The sequence below is a fragment of the Pseudopodoces humilis genome, chromosome 4 (assembly GCF_049639895.1).
Source record: "Pseudopodoces humilis isolate 2021_Gansu_Grassland_sample_001 chromosome 4, ASM4963989v1, whole genome shotgun sequence".
NCBI lineage: Eukaryota > Metazoa > Chordata > Aves > Passeriformes > Paridae > Pseudopodoces > Pseudopodoces humilis.
The window spans coordinates 10,049,351-10,073,174 of record NC_142203.1 but is presented as its reverse complement, the minus strand read 5'-3'; the positions used below and the strand labels follow the sequence as shown (position 1 = coordinate 10,073,174).

The 23,824-nt window shown below is 40.8% G+C and overlaps 1 protein-coding gene across 2 annotated transcripts; it reads left to right on the top strand.

Annotated features, from left to right (window-relative positions):
• The first annotated feature begins 398 nt into the window (after positions 1 to 398).
• Positions 399 to 16,416, top strand: RGMB (repulsive guidance molecule BMP co-receptor b). 2 transcript variants are annotated; one of them, XR_001332157.2, is made up of 4 exons: positions 399 to 676; positions 2,478 to 2,989; positions 10,812 to 14,166; positions 15,419 to 16,416. XR_001332157.2 is itself a non-coding variant. In XM_005533040.3 (3 exons), the coding sequence occupies exons 1-3, from the start codon at positions 586 to 588 to the stop codon at positions 11,478 to 11,480; spliced, it is 1,272 nt and encodes a 423-aa protein (XP_005533097.2). In that variant the 5' UTR covers positions 399 to 585; the 3' UTR covers positions 11,481 to 14,351. The 2 variants fall into 2 exon arrangements, 1 of the variants encoding a protein (XP_005533097.2); XM_005533040.3 differs by lacking the exon at positions 15,419 to 16,416 and having other exon boundaries at positions 10,812 to 14,351.
• The last annotated feature ends 7,408 nt before the right edge of the window (positions 16,417 to 23,824 follow it).

Sequence of the window (23,824 nt, the reverse complement as noted above, 5' to 3'; positions counted from 1 at the left end):
TCTTGTCCCAGCCGTGCTCTCGACCTATTCCGGCGGGGCCCTCTCTCCTCTCCCGGCGGTGTTCCCCATCCTGTCCCGGGCTGTTTCGTTTCCTCTCCTGGCGCTGTTCCCTGCCTGTCCCGGTAATGCCCCGTAGCGGCCTTTCGCACCCGCTCCGCGCAGAGGCACGGCTCGCTCTGCCGGCGCCCTCGGCCCTTTCTGACGCAGCGGCGGGGGGGCCCGCGGCGAGCGGGACGTTGCCGCCACCGGGCGGCGGGGGCCGGGGCCCGCCCCGGCGGACAGCTCAGTTAGCCAATAGGAGACAGAGCAGCTGGAAGGGCGGGGCGGACGCAGCGCGGGCGCAGCTGCCGCCGCCCCAGCGGGGGTCTGTGTCTGTACGCGTCGCGTCGCGTCACGTCCCGCTGCTCTGGCTGCTACCGTGGCTACCTGGCCGCGCCGCTGGAGCAGGAGGAGGCGCGGGAAGCACCGAGGAGCAGGAGGAGGCGGAGGGGGAAGCACCGTGGAGGACGTCGCCCGCCCGCCCGCGCCGCCGCCTGATGCCGCGGCGCCGTCCTGCCGCCGGCCCGGGGACCTGCATGGCCGGGCATGAGGAGCGCTGCGCCCTCCCGCAGCCCCAGGGCTGAGCCGCCGCTCGCCGCCCTCCGGCTGCTGCTGCTGCTGCTGCTGCTGAGCGCAGGTACCGGGAGTGTGGGGCTGGAAGGGACGGGAGCGCAGCCGGGTGCCCAAAGACGCGAGGTGCTCGCGGGTCCTTTTCCTTCAGGGAGAGCCTTTCATGAGGAGAGATTCGCGAGCTGGGCCTGGTCCTGAGAGGAGAAGGCTGATAGGGGATCTCGTTAATGCGTATAAGTATCTCCATCCGAGGGGATGGTGCCAGACTCTTTCATTGGTGCACGGCGGCAGGAAGAGGAACGATGGCTTATAAACTGAAATACAGAAGGCTTCACCTCAGCATGAGGAAGAACTTCCATGTATTAAGGGTGACAGAGCACTGAAACAGGCTGCCAGGGAGGTCATGGAGTTTTTCTCTCTCGGGACATTCATACCCCCCCACCTGGACACGTTCCTGTGTTACCTGCTCTAAGTGATCCTGCCTTGGCAGGAGGGTTCGACTAGGTGATCCCCATTCCAGCCCTAAAAAATCTGTGATTATGTGATTTATTCGATTGTTTGATAACTTGACAGACTTGCTCAGCTAGCCTGATTTTTTGTGATTAAAATAATATTACAAATACAGCTGAAGGGAAATAAAATTTTTGATGCTTTGAAAGTCTGGCTCTAAACTCGGGATTCCCTCCGTCATTTTGCTTGGCATGGGTCTTTTTTGTGTATCTGAAAACACAGAAGTTGATTGTTGTTAGGGTTTTTTTTCTGTGTTTTGCAGAGAATATGTATGGCTTGCACAAAGAAATTTTCATCTTGCTTACATGAATCATGGTCATGCTTGCTGTAGGTGGAGAGTTCCTCATTCTACTTTGTATTGTCTTGGGATTTTGACAGATTTGTGTTAGCTATGCATCACTGGCAAAACGTATTGCCCCTATAAATTCATGGTTTGGCCATTCAGAGTAAGTCACGTGAGCACTGACTCAGGAAGGTCAGCTAAGGGGCAGGCAAAGAAATTGCTGGTATCCTCTCGTTACTGGGTGCATTGCAGAAAACAACTATTTAAAAATGAAAAATGTTGTTATTCGGCCTGTTTTCCACTTCTCACAGCTCATGAATTTTTCAGATATATTATGTTTTTCCTGGTTTTTTTCCAAGCTCCCAGGTGTGTTATTGTAGGCATTTTTGTGGCATTCAAAACTCACTTTAGGATAGTGAAAAAATACAGATAAATGTTCCCACAGATGAATTTTAGTAGATAGTTTTGCAGGCTTGGACAGCTGTTTCATGAAGTTGTGCACATATCCTTTATGAAGGTCCATTTTCTCTTTGGATGGCAGGAAATGCAACCTGTCTTAGATTGTGGACTTCTGGTTTTAACCTGTGTGAAAAGTGTGGCTCTGTTTCCTTTAGTGTGTCTTGTTAATTTAATTTTTGCTCCTGGTAAGGTCTTTGGTAAAAGTTACCTTCAGAAAGCCATTGTTAACTGCCCTGAGAATCTGGAAGGGTTTCAAATCATACTGTGAGACTGTGGAGGAGACAACTGTAAAAACTCCAGTTTGCTTGCAAGGGTGTTAACTGTGCTTTTTTACTGAAACCAGGTCATGACTAGTTTGCTCATGTAAACGGAGCTGTGTAGCAGTTACATACATCTGATAAGTACTTCAGGCTTTTGTGGGGACAGTGTTTCTCTCCCCTTTGTCTTATTGCTGAATTAGGCTTAATTTTTTCTAAAATGCAATGTTTCCCTGACAGGTGAGCACTCTCTTTCAAGTTTCTTTCAAGTTGTTTTCTACAGTACTTGTGGGAGTGGAAAGGGGTTGCCACCTAAGAGGTTTGCTTTTATGTCTTTCTGCTGTCTATTTCGTGCTTAGGTAACTGTCAGCTGCAGACATCTTGTGGAATCCAGAAGTGCACCACTGATTTTGTATCCTTCACTTCACATCTAAATGCAGCTCTTGAGGACTTTGATTTGGAGTTCTGCAAGGCCCTGCGGACATACTCTGTGTGTACCTATCGCAATTCCAAAGTATGCCGTGGAAACCTAGTCTACCATTCTGCAGTGCTTGGGATCGGTGATCTCATGACCCAGAGAAACTGTACCAAAGATGGACCCACATCCTCCACCAACCCTGAAATGATCCATGATCCTTGCAATTACAGTGGCCACACAGAAGCAAGAGAACATCATGGGGGAGAGAAGACTCCTCGTCCTACTTATCTATTTTGTGGCTTGTTCGGGGATCCTCATCTGAGGACTTTTAAAGATCACTTCCAGACGTGCAAAGTGGAAGGCGCTTGGCCCCTCGTAGACAATAACTACTTATCAGTGCAAGTGACCAATGTGCCTGTTGTCCCAGGATCCAGTGCTACTGCTACAAACAAGGTACAGATTTTTTTGTGCACTGTGCATGCATGGAGAAGTAAAAGGCCAAGTCAGTTAAGTAAGTTATTTAGCCCTTAACACTGAAGTGTAGAAGCTTGAGGATCTTCTATGCAGTAGTATAAAAAAGTAAAACTCTTAGCGTCTTCTTTAATGGGCATCAAGCAAAACAGGTTCTTTTCTTTCCTCTGCTCCTGCTCATTACAAGAAAACCTGTGCATTTCACCATACAAGCCTGTAAGGATACTGATGTAACACTTTGAAACAGTTATTGATTATTGAACATCTGTGACTGCCTGTGCACTAAGTAGAAATTAAATCATACAATGCTTTGGGTTAGAAGGAAACTGAAAGATGAAAAGAATGTATGTCTCTGCTTTTCATTAATTTTCTGAACTTCACAGCTATAACAGTAAGAAACAAATAATACTTGCACAAAAAACTAGTTACCAAAATACTGATGGGTCAGATCAGAAACAAGAGGGCAAACTGCAGAGGACTGAGAGGGGGTAGCAAGCTAAATGCTTGTGACAAGGAGTTAGTACCTTTGCTTTACTAAACAAGCAGTGGCCTTAAAATTGTGCCAAGAATATTAAACCCTTGTTGAGACGGGCATGGCTTAAGATTGAACTCCTCTCAGGTACTTGAGTATGGAGTAGGAATACATCCACTAGTATTTGATAACTGATACTATTTCTTTAACTTAAGAAAAGTCCTAGTCTCTTCCTGCTGAATGCAGGTAGCAAGTATGTCCATCAATTACTTGAGCCTGTTTTTGAAGCTGATACTGCCACATACCTCTTGGAATGAAAGGGCTTTGTAAAAAATTGTAGTGTAGCTCTTGTATTGTCAATCTGTGTCAGCCTATATGTGCACAGCTTCAAGACATTTACACCAAAGAATTTTCACTGTGTTGTTAAGCCTGGAAGTAGATATTTTAATTACTAGGAGTTGTCTATCACAATAGGGTAGAGCCTACACATCTTCTGTGGAATTGGCTGAGCAGTAGTATTAATAGTAGGAAAATCAATTTTACTGTTAAGTTTGTGCTGGATTCTGAAATATTGACCAATGGCAATGCTTGTATGAGTGAATAGACATTGGACTGAAGCTCAGAATTACGTTTTCTTAATTTGTGCCAGTTTCAAAAACAGTCTTCATTGTGAATGAGCTCTGAAGGTGTATACAGTAAGAGAATGACGCTAGTGTGAGTAAGCTTTGCAAAAGGAGACTGCAGTCTCCTCCACTAGCTTTTTCTAAAGACTCCTTAAAAAGTGGAAGAAAAAGCTGCATTTCATAATCTGCAGTAAGCTTTTATCCTCAGTTTGGCTAAACTCTTACAAAATTTTCTTCATTTCCTTCTTCCTGATAGTGGTAGAGGAAAAAGTTAAGGCTCTTGTGTACGAATCATGTGGACGGCTAGGGCCGTAGTAGATAGGTGATCTTAAGTTTAGCCACATTCTGAAAATGACTGACTGTGGTAACATTATGACATTATGCTAGTATATGTCCTTTCAAAGAGATAAGGAGGAGAACACCAGTAGTAAGTGTATGTACATGCTGAAGGAAAGTATGGTTTTAAAAGGTGTGCCTTCTGCCTTTATTTATTCTCAAGAGGTTGGTTTGGTTTTTTTTTCCTTTTTCTTTGACTTGGGTAAAATGTTTTTTTCCTTCTCTTCTAGTAGTCCCCGTCATTGCCCAAGTACAGCTAAGTTTGCAGAAACAATTAAATAAAACAAACTCTATGGTTTACAATACTAGAAATATTTCTAATGTTGAAATATATTGTATCATATCTTATATGTTGCACAGTCCTTGAATTTTTTCTCTTTTTTTGGCACTTGTTGTAGGCAAGGAAGGTTGTTTGAATGTACAAGTGACTTATCTTCTAAGTTTTAATATCTCTTATGCATGCTCTTGACTCTGTTATTTCTAGTACAAACAGGTTATTGTAAATGAAATAGAAAAGGCTTGTTAAGCTACCCTGCCACTGCTAATTTCATTCCTGTAACATTTTCCTCTGCAAGTATTCCACTTTGATTGTGGTTGACTATCTGGTGCTGGATGTACTTAGCTGATTTTGGCCACAGGGCCAAAGCTGTAGCTTAAAGGACTTTTAAAGAGCTGCACTTCAGTGCCATTTATTTATATAGTGTAATCCCTAGCTGAGAGCATGCCAGTAGGTCTTCTACCTTCATCATGAAGAAAGTTTTCAGCAGTTCCTTTTTGTTAGTCTGGCTGTTTTTTCATTGCATGTATTTGAAATAGATGTTTAATGGGAAATAAAAATAAAGGTATATGCTGAATTTAAATTGTACAGAAGCCAAAGCAAAATCTAACGTAATTAGTCCCTCTCTAAAGCAGGCCTAATGAAAGGAAGGACAATAAAAGTAGATTTAGTTTTTCCTGAATCATTTTTCGGGGAATTGTTTAAGAAGCCATAGAAACAGAATGGTTAATCTTCAGCCCATTGTCCTTTTGAAAGGTGCAGACCATCACTTGCCCTTGTAGGGAGTTAGTACTTTTCACTTTTATCCTTAAGTAAATGTGATTTACTTGTGCTTTTATCCTGCTTTTCTGCTGTACCAGTCTTTGAGGGAGTTGGTAATGAAGGCAACCTTACGTGTGAAGTTTTCTTCTCCCTCAAAAACCTAATAGACTATGGGAACCCCAGCAGTCTGAGGACTATCCAATAAGTTCATAAAGGACAGGAGAATGCCCGGAGAACACATCAAGTAGGAATGTGAGGAATAAGCACATGTTGTTTCTCCCCTACCCCTCACTGTGCATCTGGCATGAGAGTATGAGAAGCAGGAAAAATTTCTCTTTAATTCCTTAATTGGAAGAGCACATCTTGTGAGAGTTGTGTACTTAAAAGAATGCTCTGGAATTTGTTTGTAGGTGTTTTGCATATTTGTGTTACTCACAGTAACATCTTTTTTCCACCATGAGAAAAGCTATTTTATGTTTTGTGGTCCAGCTGAAACTTTGAAACTCCAGGTTTTTGAGCTTGCCTGATGTGCTTATGCCGCTTGGCATAGGATCCTAGGGCCTTTCAGATGGAAAAGGAAGATCATCAGCAAGTAACTGGGAAACTGAATTTAGGCTCCATTTTCTTTTTATTTCTGACAGACTTCTTGCATAGATTTTGAATAGGTCACTGGCATTATTTATGTTTGATTTCTGCAACTCTAGATAAAGAAAGAGCTTCCCTGTCTTGGAAGTGGTTTTGCAAATACCTGAGAATAAATATCTATTACAGGGAGCGGGTAGGAAGGATATTGTATAGTGCATTAAATAGAATGCTGGGGTTTTAAAATTTTATTTATTGTATGCTTTAATTGGACGGGTACAAAGTCTTTATAGTATTTTGCTGCTGTGACAGGTGTTCTGGATATCACTAGAGTATTTGTCCCTGAATAGCAAATGAGGCAGAGATGCTTGGGCTTGCCAATGGAAAGCTTTCCTTCTTGTTTGGAGGTGTCTTTGCATTAATTGGAAATGGAGGTTTTCCTTTCCAGGTTTCTTATAGTAGATAGCTTGAGGGTGAGAGAGTGAATTTAGGGGCACAGAGAAGGAGAAAAAACTACAGAGCTTCCTACTGTAAAGATTGATTGGGTATAAACCTTGCATCCTGGGAATTGGTGCTATCAGCAGGGTAAAGGAGTTTGGGGGATAAATGTTCTTTTACCCAGAGTCAAAACACTTTAAATACCTCTATTGTAGTGTGATTTCAATTTTTGCAGGAAATCATTGCAGAGTGAGCACAGTGTAATAGAAAAATAACTAAAAGGTAATTGGAAGATAAATGTTTTAAATGGTTTCAGTAGAAAGATGAGGTAACTTGTCACATATTATTATTTTCATCTTTATGGACATTTTGCTTAAGGTAGAGATGAATTTGTCTTATTAAGCAGAAGTAGCTTTATACTACAGTTTTGTTTGAGGTTGCAATAGAATCATTTAAGTTGGAAAAGACCTTTAAGATCGAGTCTAGTCATAAACTGTCAATTCCACCACTAAACATGATCCATGAGTGTCTACCTGCCTTTTTAACATTTTTGGGATGATGACGCAAGAGGCTGGCATGTGCTCCAGTGCTTGATGACTCTTTCTGTGAAGAAATTTTCTCTAATATTCAATCTAAATCTTCACAGCGCAGCTTAAGGCCATTTCTTCTCATCCTATCACTTGCTACTTGAGAGGAGAGACTGACTCCCACCTGTCTACAGCCTCCTTTCAGAGACTTAAGAAGAGCAGTGAGGTCTGCCTTGAGTTCCCTTCTCTCCAGGCTGAACACCCACAGCTCCATTAGCCTCTCTTGATCAGGCTTGTGCTTCAGATCCTTCCCAGCTCTGTTTCCTTCCTCTGGGCTTGCTCCAGCACCCCAATGTCTTTCTGTTTGTGAGAGGCCCAAAACTGAACACAGGATTAGAGATGTGACCTCAGCAGTGCTGAGTACAGGATATGGTCACTGCCCTGGTCCTGCTGCCCCCACTGTCTGACACAAGCCCCAATGTCCTTGCCTTCTTGGTCCCCTAGGTCCACTCTGGCTCATGTTCAGCTGGCTGAATAACCAGCATTCCTAGGTCCTTTTTCACTGGGCACTTTTTCACTCAGTCCTCCCCAACCTTGGCGGTGTTATAATAATGGTTGAAGTTAATGATGTTAGAGGTCTTTTTCTACCCAAACCTAGAATTCTATGAAATGCGTAGTAAAATAACATGTAGTGATACCTTCACCATTCTAATTGCATTGTGACACTAAGGAAGACAATTACAAGAACTCAAGAGTTGAAAGTGATGTTTTTGTTTAAGGCACACAAGTCAGGCACCTTCTACAAATACATTAGGGTCTTCCCTAGAAATGACAGTTTTACAGCTTCAGTAACACGATCATTGAAATGTTTTGCGCGTGCAGTGGAATTTTAGGAAACTTTGTGAGCAGTATACTCATCAGTACTGGCATCAGTAGGAATGGGAGGATAAAGTCCAAAGTGAAATGTGCAAATTGTATGTGTGGGGTTTTTAGTAATCCTAGTATAGCTGATGTTTGTTTATTGTATCCTCAGATAAGCCTCTTGAAACCTGTATTTTCATCTTTCAGGGTGCCTCACTGCAGAAGAGCTCTGTATGTGCCCAAAGAAAAAGGCTGATACACTGATAGTTTAAAAAATCTTTATGTGAAGATTTTGGCATTTGAGTTTTTCCATCCTAAATTTAGAAAGGGCAGTTAATCTCAGTCTGTTAGCAGTACTGCCTAAGCAGCCTAGTGAAGGTGTTCTTGGGACTCAGAGTATGAAGAATACTGTAGGTAGATAAACATATATAACATGTGTTGAGTTTGTTAGAAATAACTATTTTCACTTTTTAATATTCTCTGTTACACTAAGAATTAGAAGAGAGAAAGCTCTGCAATGAAATTTTCCTTCATCTCCCTTTGCAACAGGTTCTGGAGTATCTGTCAGTACCAGAGCATGATACTGAGATAGGAGTGTGTGATAAGGCAAAGCCCCTGCAGCACTCTGGTTTTACTGATCTGGCCTGTGGATTAGATGGATGTCACACAACAGACAACAGAATATTCAAAATCAGTGTCTTGAGCTGCAGTGTTTAAATACAAGTATGTCCTTGGAAAATCTTAATGGTCTGTGTTAGTTCTCTGTTTGGAGTGTCCTTGCAACATACATGGAGGCCTTTATTCATCTAACAGTCTTTCAGCTCTCATTCAGCATCCAGTGTTATTGCTAATCTTAAATTAGGGTAAAGGCTTCTTGTTCTTTCTCTGTGTTCCGAAATTGTGTGCATTTCATTTTTGTAAATGAGGAAGTTCTGGAGAGAGCAGTTTGGTAGCTGCTTCCTGATAAATTTTGCTGGGTGCCTTGCTTAAATGTTTTACCAAGCAGCCAGTTTGGTGTCTCATTAAAACAAGAGACTTCTTTTTGGTTCCAGGGTTGTTCAAGTGCTAAGGAGACTTAGAGCTTTAGTTCTGTAGGTGTGTAAATCATTGTTTACTCACAGAACAATGCAAATGTGCTCAAGGAAGTATCTATGCTTCTTTGTCTGAGCAGGCTGAGATAGAAGTCTGTCCCATCCAAACTGTGTTACACAAAATAAAAGGCCTTTTACTGCGCTGTGTTCTGGATTATATGCAGAATTACTAATCACTTGAGAGACCTCAAGTTTCTCTTCTGTACATTGCAGAGCTTACTTTAGTAATCACAAAGCTGTGGGGGATCTTTACAGCAACCTGGGCACTTGTGCTTTTTCTGGATTTTGGGCATAAGCATTCCAGCTTAGCTCTGGTTCACGGACATCACTTTACCGACTTACTTGACTACAGATGGTTTCAAGCTGTATAGCTGATACATCTCATGCTGTATAACTGATTAATTAAAGAAAAAACATTGAAAAATCAGCAGTAGTGAGAGCATATGAAGTCAAAATAGTAAGTATTGTCTGTGTTGTGAGACAAACACTGACAGAGCATCAGCCATCTGGGATGAACCAAGTATTGAAAATAAATGTAATATTGTTTAGGGTATGTCTGCATACTCCGAAGAAGAAATTGTTGCAGTGGGAGGAGAGAGGTGGGAAGACTCGTGCCTTATACAAGTGGTATAGAGAAGTGAGGCTAATGAGGACAGAGGTTTAATTCAAACTGTTTGTAACTGCCTCCTGATTTAACTTCTCACTCTTACTTTAAAACAGGCAGAAATAAAAGTTGTGCCAGAAGTGTGATGGTTAACTGAAACTAAAATCTGAGGTTGCTGATTTTATGCCTAACGTTGGTTTAAAAATCCCTTCTGATATGTTTTGAAGTAATCTGAGTGTCTTAAAAGACTACTTAAATCATAGACTGTACCTAATTTGCTATAATCAATCAATGATGAAAATAATTATTAAAATATCTATTCTTGTTGCAGAATGTCTTTTGACCTTTTCAAGAAGTCATTCTCCTCTAGTCACTCTTCTTCTAAAGGAAGTAGCATATCTGTTTGTAATATTTAGATGTGAATTCTCATTCTGAATTTTGTTTTAGGAAAAGCTGCTAGACACTCCAAACTTGGTCTGCCTTACAGCCTTAGTTATTCACTTGAAGTAAGACTGGAGGACCAGGTTTTTGTTTTGTTGTCACTTACTCCAATAAGTAGAAAGGTTTAAAAGACTAGTTCTAATTAAAAAAAAAAAAATATTAATTGCTTTATGCTAATGATTTTGATGTTGAAAGTCACTCATTGTTCAAAGGCACATCTTTGGGTATCTTTCAGTCTTGCCTTGTTTCTCTGTGGGCACATTCCTAGCACCGTGAACTTGAAGTGTCAAATCTCCCAATTCCTAGGACTAATGTATCCAGGATCCCTATGCTGTTACTTGCCTAGTTGTTGTTCTTGGTCCTGATTATACCTTCCACTGATTTTGCATTGTCTCATTCTGGTTTTGCCTTCGTTACCAGCATTGTAGGAATTACTCTGTCCTTAGGCTTCTACATCATTGCAGGATGCATGCCAAAGGGTTAAGAAGGTGTCAGGCAGGAGGTCGTTGTGATGCCTAATAAAATAAAAAGTGTTTTCCTTTCCTGACCTCAAGGCTGTTGCCACATGCTAATAGTCTTGCTTACATACCAACATGAGAACAAATTTAACGTTTGCTGTCCAGTAAAATACTGCTTTAAGCATGTGTACAATCTGTTTTCCGTAGGCATGAGTTGTGGACAGCTATCAGGTTTTAAGGTAGTTCCAGATGTATTCAGTTACAAAATGGAAAAGGGCTTGAGATGATGATTTCTTTCCACTAACTTTGCTGCTTTTTCCTCTCCCCCACAGATAACTATTATCTTCAAATCATACCAAGACTGTACAGACCAGAAAGTATATCAAGCAATGACTGATGACTTGCCTGCAGCTTTTGTTGATGGTACAACAAGTGGAGGAGATGGGAACACCAGGAGCTTGCACATTGTGGAGAAAGTCAGTGGCAAATATATTGAGATTCATGCTAGGTACATCGGGACCACGGTGTATATCCGCCAGCTTGGGCACTACCTGACCTTGGCCATTCGCATGCCCCAGGAGCTGGTCATGGCCTACGAGGAGAGCCAGGATCTGCAGCTGTGTGTGAATGGCTGCCCTTCCAGTGAGCTTATTGATCAGAGTGGCCACCTGCCATTGCCTGTGATGGGAAAGCTGCTTCCTTGGGGTGCTGTAGCTCATCCCCGGTCAGGGTACACACTGGAAGCAGCTACCATGAAATGCCATGAGAAGATGCTTGTGAAGGACATCTATTTTTACTCCTGTGTATTTGATCTACTCACCACTGGTGATGCCAACTTCACAACTGCTGCTCACAGTGCCTTGCAGGATGTGGAGGCACTGCACCCCAGCAAAGAGCACTGGCATATCTTTCCCAGGAGTGGAAGTGGTAGTGTGGGCAGGGATAGCAAATTCTTCGTCAGTCTTGGACTTCTGTGCTTGACTGTTGTTGTGTGTTTGTAGGATTTTTTTTGTTTAGACTGTAACAAAATTTTGAAATATATATTGTCATAATATATTGAGTAAAGATGAATATATATGTATATACCATGTATATGAAGGGATGTTTTATCTTGGGGCATACTCCAGATTGGATGTTAATTGTTTTCATGTATATTTGATTCAGTATTCTCTGTATCTATTTGTTTTACAGTTGTTGAAAAGTTTTATAATGTCCCTGCACTGGGACCTGATAAAAAGCACTTTATTTTTTACATACTAAATATCTAAGTGTGTATCTGAGTAACTATGTATTATACATGAAATACTCAGTGCTCTCTCTTCTCTAAGTACTACTTTGATTTAACACATTTTTTTTAACTGAATTAGCTTGTGGGTTTTCCCAAGAGACCTTCAGTTAATGTCAAACGTGTATATTTTGAAGCTAGTGAATGGTCTCTGAAGAGACTGGAGAGAACTTAAACTTAAAGGGAATACCTTTTTTTATTATTTTTGGGGGGTTTTTTGGTTTTTTTTTCTTTTTTTTTCTTTTTTTCCCCCCTCTCTTCACATGCCCTCCAGTTGTCTGTTATAGAAGGCTACAGATTTATATATATATTTTTCATGCTTGGAAACTCCACAATGTATCATTCTTTGCAAAATGTTTTAGATGTGGTTCATCAGTATACCAGTAAGTATTTGTGCGTATGTAAAAGAGTGGATGTGCAGTGTGTAAATATTTTAAATTATTATAATAGAAGAATAGTTGCCACCCCCTGCCAAGGAATGTCAGTAAGGTGGTATAAGTGACCCCTGGTGTGGTGCACAGAAATTGGGGGTGTAGACCACGTACTGGGCAGGTAATCCATAAATAAATTCTCAGTTTGTCTCCTAGCCAAATAGGATGGATAGGATATTGGATAGGAATATGCTGAATACAGTTGTTATACTTCTTGAAGATGCTAGTTCCCTTCTGCTAAATAAGACATGTAAATTTATGACCAGCAGCTGCAAACCAGGCCAGTTTATTGAAAAGACTGTGTGTGGGAAACTAAGAGGAGGAATCCCTCAGGATCCCAGTTGTGAAATTCCTTTGTAGTGTTTGCAGAGACGTATAAGAACTTCAACACATGGGTTTGTGTTGCTGCTGCATCCCTCTTGAGAGGCATTATAAAAATCCTCTTTTCATGTTATTGGAGAACTCTCAAACCAGAAGAACCCTGGAACAGAATTTTTTTTTTCTATAAAACTAAAGAAGAGGTGGTGAAATTGGAATATGATACAGAAGAGTCCACAAGATTACAGAACTTAGTGTAACAAGATGATCTGCTAAGTACATATGGAGTATTTCAGCTGCAAGGTTAATCACACAGTGTGAAGGTAAATTGAAAGTGCCAAAACTTAAAAGAAGTTATGTCAGATACATTTCTGAAAGAAATTCAGACCTAATAAACCTAATCACAACTGTGAATGTTGCTTTGCTTGTGTTACAGCTAGAAGTTGAAGTGTGTGAGAAATAATCTTACCTGGAAGATGTATCAGTGAAATAAGTTGTGGAAATTGCTGTAGAAAGTAAAAGGAGTTTTAAATGTTTATGTTTACTGTGCACAGAAGGCAGCTGTCATACCTGTGGGAGCTTACTCAAAAGTGTCAGTCTCATACTACAAGCTCTGCAGAAGGCTGTGTAATGTATTCACAGCCATTACTCATGCTGTCTGTTTGCTGGCCTTTGTCTTAAGCTGCCCTTGGATATTAGTGGCTTACATAAAAGGGTTTTTTAAGTATCTGCTAGAGCACTCCTAACCATATGGTAACAGCTTTGAACAGATAATGATAGTTCTCTGTGGTTATGGAGTCTGACAACTTCCTTAGTAAGCATGTTGCAGGACTGGCAAAGACTGCCTAATTTTTTATTTTGTGTGTACAGAAGGCTCCTAAATAAGTATATTATAAAAAGAAATAGTAGGCTTAATTGCCTGTCAAACCAAAAATTCCTTTTTTCTTCCTGGAAAACCTATCTGGAAGAAAAACCTGCATAGAGCGTCTGTTAAGTGGAACATAACCAGAGAGTACACCTTTTGTTCTTATGGTCAAGCTACAAACCATCATTGCATTTCCTTTCAGATTGCTGCTATACTGCCAGAAAATAGAAAATTATTATTACTACCATGCATTTGTTTTAAGAGTTTTGAGGCTGTGCAAGTGTCTGTTTACTTATATATGCTCCGAAGTGAAGCAAGCAATTCTGCAAGCTTTGTGCGGCCTAATGAGAGTTTCATTAGTGGACATGTTTTGAAAAAAAGCCCAGGAGTCTCATGGCTTTCTTCTCTTCTGAAAAGAGAAACACAGTGCAGTTTAAAGTCTTGCATTCATTTTCTTCATGTAAGTTCAGCTGTGGTCTTTTACACTGAAGTTTTCATGCTTTGGTTATTTAATACCCATCTATGTCTTGACTGATATAAATTCTTTTCTGTCTTGCCCTGCCAGCTGTTGAAAACTGCCATCTATACAATGTTCGAACACGACTAGTAATGATTCTGTTTTTTTAAGCAGGTATTCCGTGTTTTTTACAAGATAAGCATTCTCTGTATTGTGCTGCTACTTCACTGTATTCAAAACAAACGGATTGTGGGGATCGGTGTTGTCGATTAGGTTTTATAGTCCGTATTATGGAGAGCAACACAGCCACAGATCAAGTACAAGTATACAGGTAAATTTGTGATGCTGATGTAAAGCAATTGCATCTGATCTGATTCAGAATTCTTTTTGTTTGTAACTAAACTTTGTTGAAACTAAAAGCTGCTATTAGTAAATTAACTGTGAACAAACAGTAAGATTGATTATAGTCTTTGCAGGGGTATATATCAGAACTCATTAACTATATATAAAAAAGTATGTCATGGAGTGTGTCAATTATTTATAGGAATTATTTTACACTTGTTTTAAAGCTTAATTTCCACTTCCGTCTGCACTGTAACAATAAGAAGAGTACTCCTTTATATACACAAAATATGTACATGTAATTGATTTAGCATGTCCTGAGGGCTGGATCCACAAAAGTTCTGTATGCCTAGTTTGTGTGTGAGGTATCCAAATCCAAAACTGAGACACACAGTAAAGCCTTTTCAGCTTGAGCCCAGATGTTTCTCTAGGATCTCTAATTCTCTTCTTAGTCCAGTAAGCCCGCTTAAAGAATCTGTATTTAACTACTGAGCAGAGAAAATGAAAGCAGTTCTGAGGTTTGTACCCTTACCCCAGCCAGAGTCATATGTTGGTCATCTGCCTGGTTTACTTGCCGGGCTTTTTGGGCAGGTTCTTGACTTACTCACTCATGTTTGGCAGGTGATGGTGGAGTTGTTTAGAGTATAGTGGTGTAAGCATTTTGGAGTTTGTGAGAGGCAAGTTGAAATTCCTTTCTGCCTTGGTCTTTCACATCTTGTGAGAGTAACAGCTGGGAGCTGTTATTGAATAAACACCATTTAGTGGGGGTACAGGGGGATGGCTTTATCCAGACTTGGGTCCAGAGGGTCTTAGGCGCCTCAAAAGAGGCTGGAGGCATACTTCAATGCTTGAGAGGTATTTCACCTAAATTCAGCAAACTAAGCCTGCAATCTGCCTCTGTAGTTGTTGGAGTGAATGGCAACATTTTAGATTGGATTGAGTTATCTTCTGGAAATGCCTATTGTTATTGTCCATGAAAGGAGGAAACAGCTATTTGAACAGCTGAAGTCGGGTGAAACTGGTCCAGCCCTGACGGGTACACTTTAAATTCCAGCCTAGGTTCATACCCAGGGGCAACATATGTTCACTAGAGACAAGCTGCCTGATCTAGCACTTCCTGCACAGCTCCATGTCTCCCAGACCTGGCTGATGGGATCACCTCGGCCTGGGAAAGTCTCACACCAAAACTAGGTCTTGCCACTAGTCTGAAACCTACGATGTTTGATTTCTCTTGCAAGTAGGACTGAAGAAGGCAATGACACCACCCCATCCTTGCTGTATTGGCCCCTTCTCCCAAAGCACTCCATGTGGGTTACATGAAGGGTGGAAAAGAGAAATGAAGATACTGAAGTCAGAGAGTGAAGAGGAGACCAAGTGGGTAATGTCTTCGTGGTAGTGCTTCTAATCGTAATTTTGGTCTTTAAATCCCAGACTGTTTACATTTTCCAGTGAATGATGTAACGTGTATAACAAGTGTGCAGAGGAACAAGGGCTGCATATTCTAATTAGAGTATTTAATCTTGTAGGCTTTTCTTGGATGTGTCCTTGCTGCCATTACCATACAAATATTTTACAGAAAGCAAAACAGTTTCAACAGCTGAGGTTGGCAAAACCCTTACAATACCCTGCAGGCATATTGTTAATGCATTTGACTAGAAAGAGACAAACTGTGAGAATGAGATGTGTAAACAAAGGTTTTTTTACCTACTTGGGTGACTGCAATAGTTACCCTGCTTGGCTTACCATTTTTATCTGGCAGTGATAAAAGAGCAAGTTGCTGTCCTTTCTCAGGAAAAATCTCTTGGAAGTGTATGAGACCTGACTTCAAAGAGTGTATAGGAATTGAAACCACTGTATAGGTGGGGTATGTCAGAGGAATAACTTTCTGTAACACTGCCTGTACAGACATCTCAGTGGTGGCAAACCCGTGTGGGCAGGTCAAGTTAAAAAGTGATACACCACCATCTGTGATACCATCTCTAATCCCTTACTTCTGACCTTTGTTGTGCCAGTGGTTTGGCATGAGCTGCCTTCATCTAATTTTTGCTCCTTCAGGTGCTGCCAAGCATCACTCCTGAGCTTGCTTAAAACACCATGAACTAATTCTCTGTAAAAATAAGTAAGTTGATACCCATCCATGAGAGAGAACTGTTACCAGAACAGGCTTTTTAGGGGGAAAAAAAAATTAAAATGCTTTTGCAATTATAAATCCCATAAAAAGGCCTTAATCATTAAATTGTGCCTTGCACAGTAGTGTTTGGGATTCTTTGGAATGCTACCATTTCAGAATGATTTTTTTTTAATGTGCATGTAAAAAAGTCTCACCTTCTTGCAAATGAGATGAACTTTATGTGTGTTAAAGAGATCAATAAATAGTCCCATTGGGAAAGCACAAACACCTATTCCTTTATAATAATTGGTAAAAAATCAGATGTGCCTGTGTTTATGGAAATTACAATCTTCTGCCCTTTCTCAGCAATTAGTCAAGGCTTCTTGGCCAAAAAATACAAAATCCTGTAAGGAATGACCCTCTGTGTTTGAGTCTTTGAGAGCTTTCCACAAGTAGGCTTCTCTGTTCATTGACAGAAGTGCTGGACCATCAGCTAACTCCTTTTAAGACAATGGATGACTTTCTGACTTTCTCTGGATGCATTGTTTTCCAGTTTACTCTGATCATAAAATCTCACAATCCTGATGTTGCTGATTTGTGGACAGAAAGAGAAGACCCCTGAAAGTGGAAACACTTTCTACTTCAGCGTTTAGACTCAGATAAAAATCCAAATGTCATAATTATTAAAACAAAGCCAAATAGAGCTCTTTCCAAAAATGTGTTAGGATGTTGCTTCTACATTGTCTGCTGAGAGCAGAGTGTGTAGGGAAATCTAGTTGTGCATATATGAGAGGATTTTGCTCTCAGTTTTCTCTAGCTCAGAGCAAACAGCTGTCAGCAGCTGGAGTACATTACATGATCTTCTGAATATTTCTTCCCATTTAGTTCTACCAGGAAGGGTTCATTTCCTCCAGTGAGAGATGTGAACCAAAAGCTGGGTTAGAGGGAGAATGAAGTAAGGAGGTTCACTTCAAAAGTGAAAATCTTACCAGCTCTTTCAGTATTTAGAAAAGATCAATTGTCTGATAATTATAATGCAAACCTTTAAAATCAATATTCTATGTACTATCCCTGTGGGTAAAAAATAACCACCAGAACCCTGCAATCTAAAAGCAGTTCATTAGTCAAATGACAAAAAATCTCTCAGCTTCAACTTTGCTTAGAGGATATTTTTACTGGCTAGTTAAAGTGCCAGTAGTTACATGGCAATTGGTTTAAGGCTTCTGGTGGAGGCCTTAAAGCAAGGGCTGCTAATTGCAGTGTAATTGTGGGCAGTAGGATTATGTTACGTGTTATGTTACCGTGACAGTCATTAGTGAAGCTTCCCGAGGTAACAATTTAAGCAGGGGTTTTTACCACTGATTTCCTGTCAGTGGGGTTCTTTATTACATAATGTATATGGACCACTCTGTACATAGAGAGTCTCCTTGATTTTTAGTTTGTGGATACAATTTTCTTCTGTGCCAGAGTGTTCAGTGGTTTAGAGACTAAGAAAATTAGGAATTTCTCCATCTCGCCTTTTCACCTCTGCTGCTTATGCATAGAGTCAGCCTTCAGTATTCCACTCCTAAATGGGGAATACAATTCTTCCATTCTTCATTTATTTGACCCTTACACATAACTTTGAATATGGGATTATTGTGTATCACCTTTGAAGCACTGCATGCATGAATCTCAGACAAGCTCTTTCCCCTACATGTGACTTCCAAAGCTTTTTTTCAGACTCACAACACTCACTATTAGCTGCATTTGTCTACAAAGGGACACAGCAATGCTTGTCACTTCATTACTGATTGTCTTATGCTACCAAGGGGCAGCTGAGTTGAAGTTACCATTTCCTCTCTAGGTATCCAGCAGTGGGCTTCCCACTCTACACCCACAAATGTGATTTTAGCAAGCAAATAAGCATCCTACAAGAGAAATTTCACGTGTGAAGTCAACACAGCCTTGTGTTCTCACTTTTCTTATATTGATTTTTTTCCTTGACAGAAAAAATCCACAACATAACCTTCTACACATGGATAAACCCATTTCTGGGATTATGTCAAGAAATACAAATACAAGAATTACAAAAGGCTATTATCCCTGCAAATTAACAAACTCCAGTTTTTGCAGATGCGCTTTAATTTTGAATATCCACAAATCCTGGGACCTAGTGAGTTGCATCTCAAGATCCTCATCTTTTGTATTTGAAAAGCCATGGCTGTCAGGTGAAGTCTGTAGTGACTACATGCTCCATGAATGTAGAGAGACACCCAGTTTTGATGCTTTTGTCTTAAGGTGTGATAACCTTCACCATAATGCACAAAAAAGTCCTCTTTGCACATCCTTGTTTGTGTGGGCTGGGCCCCCTTCTGCCCTGTTTTGTTGGCACAAGGTTTCTCCTGTCCATGTCAGCCTGAGCCCTTCACACGTCAGTCCAGGTCACAGCTTCCTCTCTTGATGCTTGTGAGAAGTACTCTCTTGCTGATAAAGTTGAAAGAGGACAAAGCCAGCAAAGAAACATTTATTGATGCAAACAAGTCACCTGAGTCAGATGCATCTCACTGAGGAGGCACACCTCTCTCTAAAATGCACAAAGGTCTGTACCCTTCCTCAACCACTGGTGTCCTGTCCCTTTTTCCTGTCAGGGAAATTGCTGATTTAATTTCTGACTACCCACAGTGCTCCCTTCCCCTCCCCTTTCTGTCCCTCTAAGTAACAAGCACTGATTAACTCCCCTTTTCCTTGCCTCCCACCCCGCTCAAGCGACCTAGGCTCCTGCTAGCTACATCTTTGTCTAAATTACATAGGTATATATTCTTATGGCTGAAGCAAAACATTATTTTATCTCTCACATGGTGGATCATCATCTGCCCACTTGCTGTTTCTAGTTCAAAACTCTTCTTACCAGTTTGCGCAGACCTGACAGACATGAGAAGCTGTTTTGGCATACTCAGTCACATTGGACCAACTACCCAACTTGATGTTCAAAATGGGCCTGTGCTCAAAAAAGCTGAAGCTTTAATCAAGACCAGCTGCAACAGTGGTTGTTGACCTGTACCATCTATCTGCTCCTCCTCAATCTCCTCTTTCACTGGCAAGTGGCACCTCTGGGCCCTGGCATCCCTGGTCCTCACTTCCAGAGCTACACACTCATTCTTGCTCTGCTCCAGGTCTCCCCTGGTATAGGGAAGGAGTGAAAAATAAGGAATGTTTCTTATGTTTTGCCTCTTAGAAAATTAAGGTTTGAAAGTTGAAGTGTTGAACTGCCTCTAACAAAAACTTTAGAAACTGCTTTATTTTAGAAAACTAGGCATTCTGCTTCAAGTCATTCAGAGAACTTGTAGTTGATACATCAGCAGAGCAAGTAATAAGCTTTGAAACATCAGACCATCCTGCACACCAATGAAGCCACCTTCAAGGAAGCAAATAAAGTCATGATGGATGTGACCAACCTGCCCCCTTGTCTAAATTCTCAACAAAGTGCCATAGTCTTTGCTGTCCTTCACTGTCCTGGCTACTCCTACAAAGCTGTTCATCCCTCCCCGTCCCCACCCCTGCTGGTCTGGCCACCTGGCTCAGCTCTCCTGCTGGATTGCTGGCCAATTCTTGGAGGAACTCCACCAGGGAAAGACCTATCATGCCTGATAAAGATCTTCCCCATGCACTCTGCAAGCCGTGCTGGACGCCTGGTAACCACTTTCCTGTGGTTTTCATAATTATTCTTGGACATTTCCTATTTTTCTATCTCCTTTCTCTCCTTCCTTCATGAGAAAAAAAGTGAGTTATCTCTTTTTTTCCAAACATCCAACCTCGTTTGTATTTTAATCTCACTTTAAGATATGTCTAGAACCTCATTCCTTTGCTCAGTTGTGGATCAAAGCAAAACTCACCTCCCCTCATCTTAAGGAACTGGAACATCTGGCTGTATGGTTCTCGAACTGGCCAAGAAGTAGAGAAGCCTTACCAGCCTCCCCACAGTAGTGCTGTGAAGCAGCACATTTCCTTTATCCTGACCCAGGCCAGGTGAGGTGACAGGAGGGGACCTCTGCCGCCGTCTGTCATATTAACAACTTCTTTGCAAGCAGTATGAAAAAGAGATGGAACAGTAAGTTCCAGACAAAAAGACTAAAGAGAATTTAGGACTGAGGATCTATAACAGCTTTGTTATGGAGAGTTGGTGCCATGGTAGTTTTATGTGTTGCTCAGTCTTTTACTACATTTCACAGTTCCAAGACTGGAAAAGGATGATGATTTAGTATGCTTATACAAATCAGAGCTTTCAAGTTTGCTGTGCTTCTTAGTGATTAAAAAGAATGTCTAAGTGTCATTTGGTTTATACAATATTGGTAGCCACTTATTAGTGCTAGAATTAGGGAAACCCAAATCCAGTAGCTAATTTTAAGTGATGAGTGAGATTGCCTTCCAAATGCTTCAATTACATCAGCAAATACTAGCTCTGTTGCAAATAAAACACAGTGGAAGCCTAAGAGTACTGCAGTAATAAAAGCTGATTATTTTCTCTCATGTGATCAATGTCACATGATTTTCTGCTGTGATTTCTGGGTGGTTTTTTTTTCAGAGAAGAGACTGGCCTGATGAAAAAACCTGTGTCAAGTAAATAATATGTAATGTCCAAGTGTGTTACTCAGGCTTCAGCCTTAATGCTTGAATTCAATATAGATCTAAAGTTTATATGTTGAAATGTCTTGCAGTAGCAATTTCCAAAGTCTTCAAGAAACACTGAGGGTGAAGTTGTGGGGTGGAAATTTGGGGACTGCACTCAGTACCAGGCTGGGCTATTCTGGTTTGAATAGCAGGGATCAGAGGGACTTTCAGCACCCTGGGGCACCATTTCCTTCACAGTCACCAATCTGGCATCCAATAAATACTTAACTGACTCCCTTCATAGGCATCCTACACAGCTGAGGCTGCAGCCTTCCAGCAATGCCCTTCTTTTTGTTAGTGCAAACACGGGCTCAACTGTGGTAATGCCTCAATCTCAAGAGGAGTTTTTGAATAGGTTTCTGAATATGCTACAAATCATTTAAAAAGCAGAATTATTTTGTTATGCAAGGTTCAGAAATAGTTATTTTCTTTTCAACAGGACAACAGCAATTCTTATGTCTTTATGCAAATTAATAATCACCACTAAATTTCATCTTTTATCCCAAAGCAATTTTTCACTTGCTAAAAACTCTAAAAATACAAAAAATAAAATAATTACTAATAAATTGGAAGGGCTATGGGCCTGGAAAATACATGCTAGAAATACTGGTTTTGTGTTGGCCATATCCAGATACACCATGGGAGTTTAAGGGAAAGGTGGAACAAAAGGTACTTAACCATTACTCTGGTGTTCTCAACTAGTATCTTAAGATAGGTAATGGGAATGGAGGAAAATAGAAAGTTTAAGAAACAAACAATTCCATGAACCTTATCTTCACTCTGCTCCCATCAGTGTCCCACACAATTATATTCATTAGCTACTACTTCTGGACTGTTTCAGAAATAAAAGATTCAGCATAAAATTTTAAGAACTGAAATTTAAGGTGTGGGCACATATAGTGTTGGAAGAATGAAGACAAAGTGACATACCTGTCCCAACACTAGAAGACACCTTGTTTGCTACAAATGGATAACTCATACCAGGTATTGCTGGTTTTAATATTATATACTACTCTCTAACAGAAACAAGGAATTGTTTACATTTATTTCTGTGTTAATTCCTGAGTAACAGTGATGTAAATTCCTACAAAAAAAGAGCTTTTGCCACTGACCACAACACTAGGCACAACACTGGAGATGGAAACAGCTCTTTAAAACTGCTTATACCAGAGTACCTCCCTGGGATTTTATATTTTAAGTGGAGCCCTGCAGCTCCCCTACACAATTAGGGCTGTGAAACTGACAAGATGTGTTTGTGGATGAGGGGCTATCACACAGGGACAAAACAAACCAATCAAGCTTCAAAAGAGCAAAGATACTTATTCTAGCGAGTCAACGTCTCAAAGGGAGGCCAGGGTACACTTCTTTCGTAGGAGTGTCATGTTATCACCTCAGGAACTGCCATCCTTGGTGCCCTAGTCTTTTCCAAGTCCTGCTGTGTATGGTTAAAGACTCTCAGAAACCAGCAACTATCTGAATGCTGCTCAGACACCACCACATCTGCAGAGAGGATCAAAAATGGGGGAAAACACAGAGCAACCACAAAAAGGTAAATGATGAACACATCATCACCCTCCACAACTAACAGCAACCAGAATATGCATTTCTCTGTCCTTAAAACTTTAAGAGCAGTAATATGGTTTATAAACTGCTTTTGCATACTTAACAACAGTCTAGTGTTTTTGGGTAGGACCAGAATGATACACTAGAAATACGTAACAGGATTAAGATGGAAGCCTTAGACTCCCATGCATGGTAGATGGAAATGCTGAAGCCTTTATCAATAGCCATAGGAGGACTTCTCTTGCAGTCTTCAGAATTACTTCCAAAAATCTTTGCTATACAGACAGTGATAGTATCTGATGGATGCTTTAGAACTGGACACACTCCCCAAAGACTTTTTATTACAAATGAGCCAAGGAAGGCTCAAATCTCCATTTTGAATGAATGACATTTGCAGAGGATATGGGATTGAAAAGTAAGATACACCATAACAGGTGTTACCAGTTGATGAAGGTACTTTCCATCATCAAACTTGAAATACTTACAACATAATGGAAACCAGAGGGGAAAAAATTGAACTACTGCAAATGTGATTTGTGTATCTGTCAATATGATTGAATAAAAGTTACAGTTACAAAGCGTAAGTAGACTAATGTCCAAAGATCCACATCATGAAACCAATCGTCTATTTCAGAGACCTGAGGTACCTCAGACCAGCCATATCATGTGAGGCCAGTGCTGTATCACAGCCAGCCACACTGATGGAGAACCAGGCTCCGTGGGAACGCCCTGTCTATGCTCTAGGGTGCATCTGTGTGCTTCCCAGCCAGGAAGAATTGTGTCCGTGGCTGGAGATGCTCCAACTTCTGTTTCCACCTTTGGAAGTGGAATGTGCATGGTAGTAACCACAAATAACCTTATCTGCTACCTAAACACTGTTCAACAATCAAGCTTGAAAGCAGAACTACTCAAACCCCTCAGATCCTGCCAAGGTGAAAAGTTACGAAATGAAGCAGCATTAATTAACCAAGTCCCAGCCTACACTAAATGAGCTTAATACTTAATATGCAGCAACTCTGCCTATAGTAAGATCCTGAGGGATACTCTGTGGACAGATCATGGCTCTATGGTAATGCTTTCATATAAACCTGCTTAATTAGAAAAAATACTCCACATTGCAGGAGCAGAGAAAAACTGGAGCAGCATATGCAGCTCCTGCCACATGATGCCAGACTAGGTACCTCCTCTAGTTATCACCAGGATTAAAATTCAGTACTTTTAATGTTTTTATGATAAACCTGGGGGAAAATAACACTGCATAGAAAAACACAGCAGAAAACTACAAGACCCGCGTATCCTTTTAGTTTAAATTTAATTTGTCAGA

Bases quoted from the DNA above. Each gene is read 5' to 3' on its own strand.
- RGMB (XM_005533040.3), top strand. From the start codon at position 586: ATGAGGAGCGCTGCGCCCTCCCGCAGCCCCAGGGCTGAGCCGCCGCTC. The intron at 677-2,477 runs GTACCGGGAGTG...TTTCGTGCTTAG, and splicing joins GCTGCTGCTGCTGAGCGCAG to GTAACTGTCAGCTGCAGACA. The intron at 2,990-10,811 runs GTACAGATTTTT...TCTCCCCCACAG, and splicing joins GTGCTACTGCTACAAACAAG to ATAACTATTATCTTCAAATC.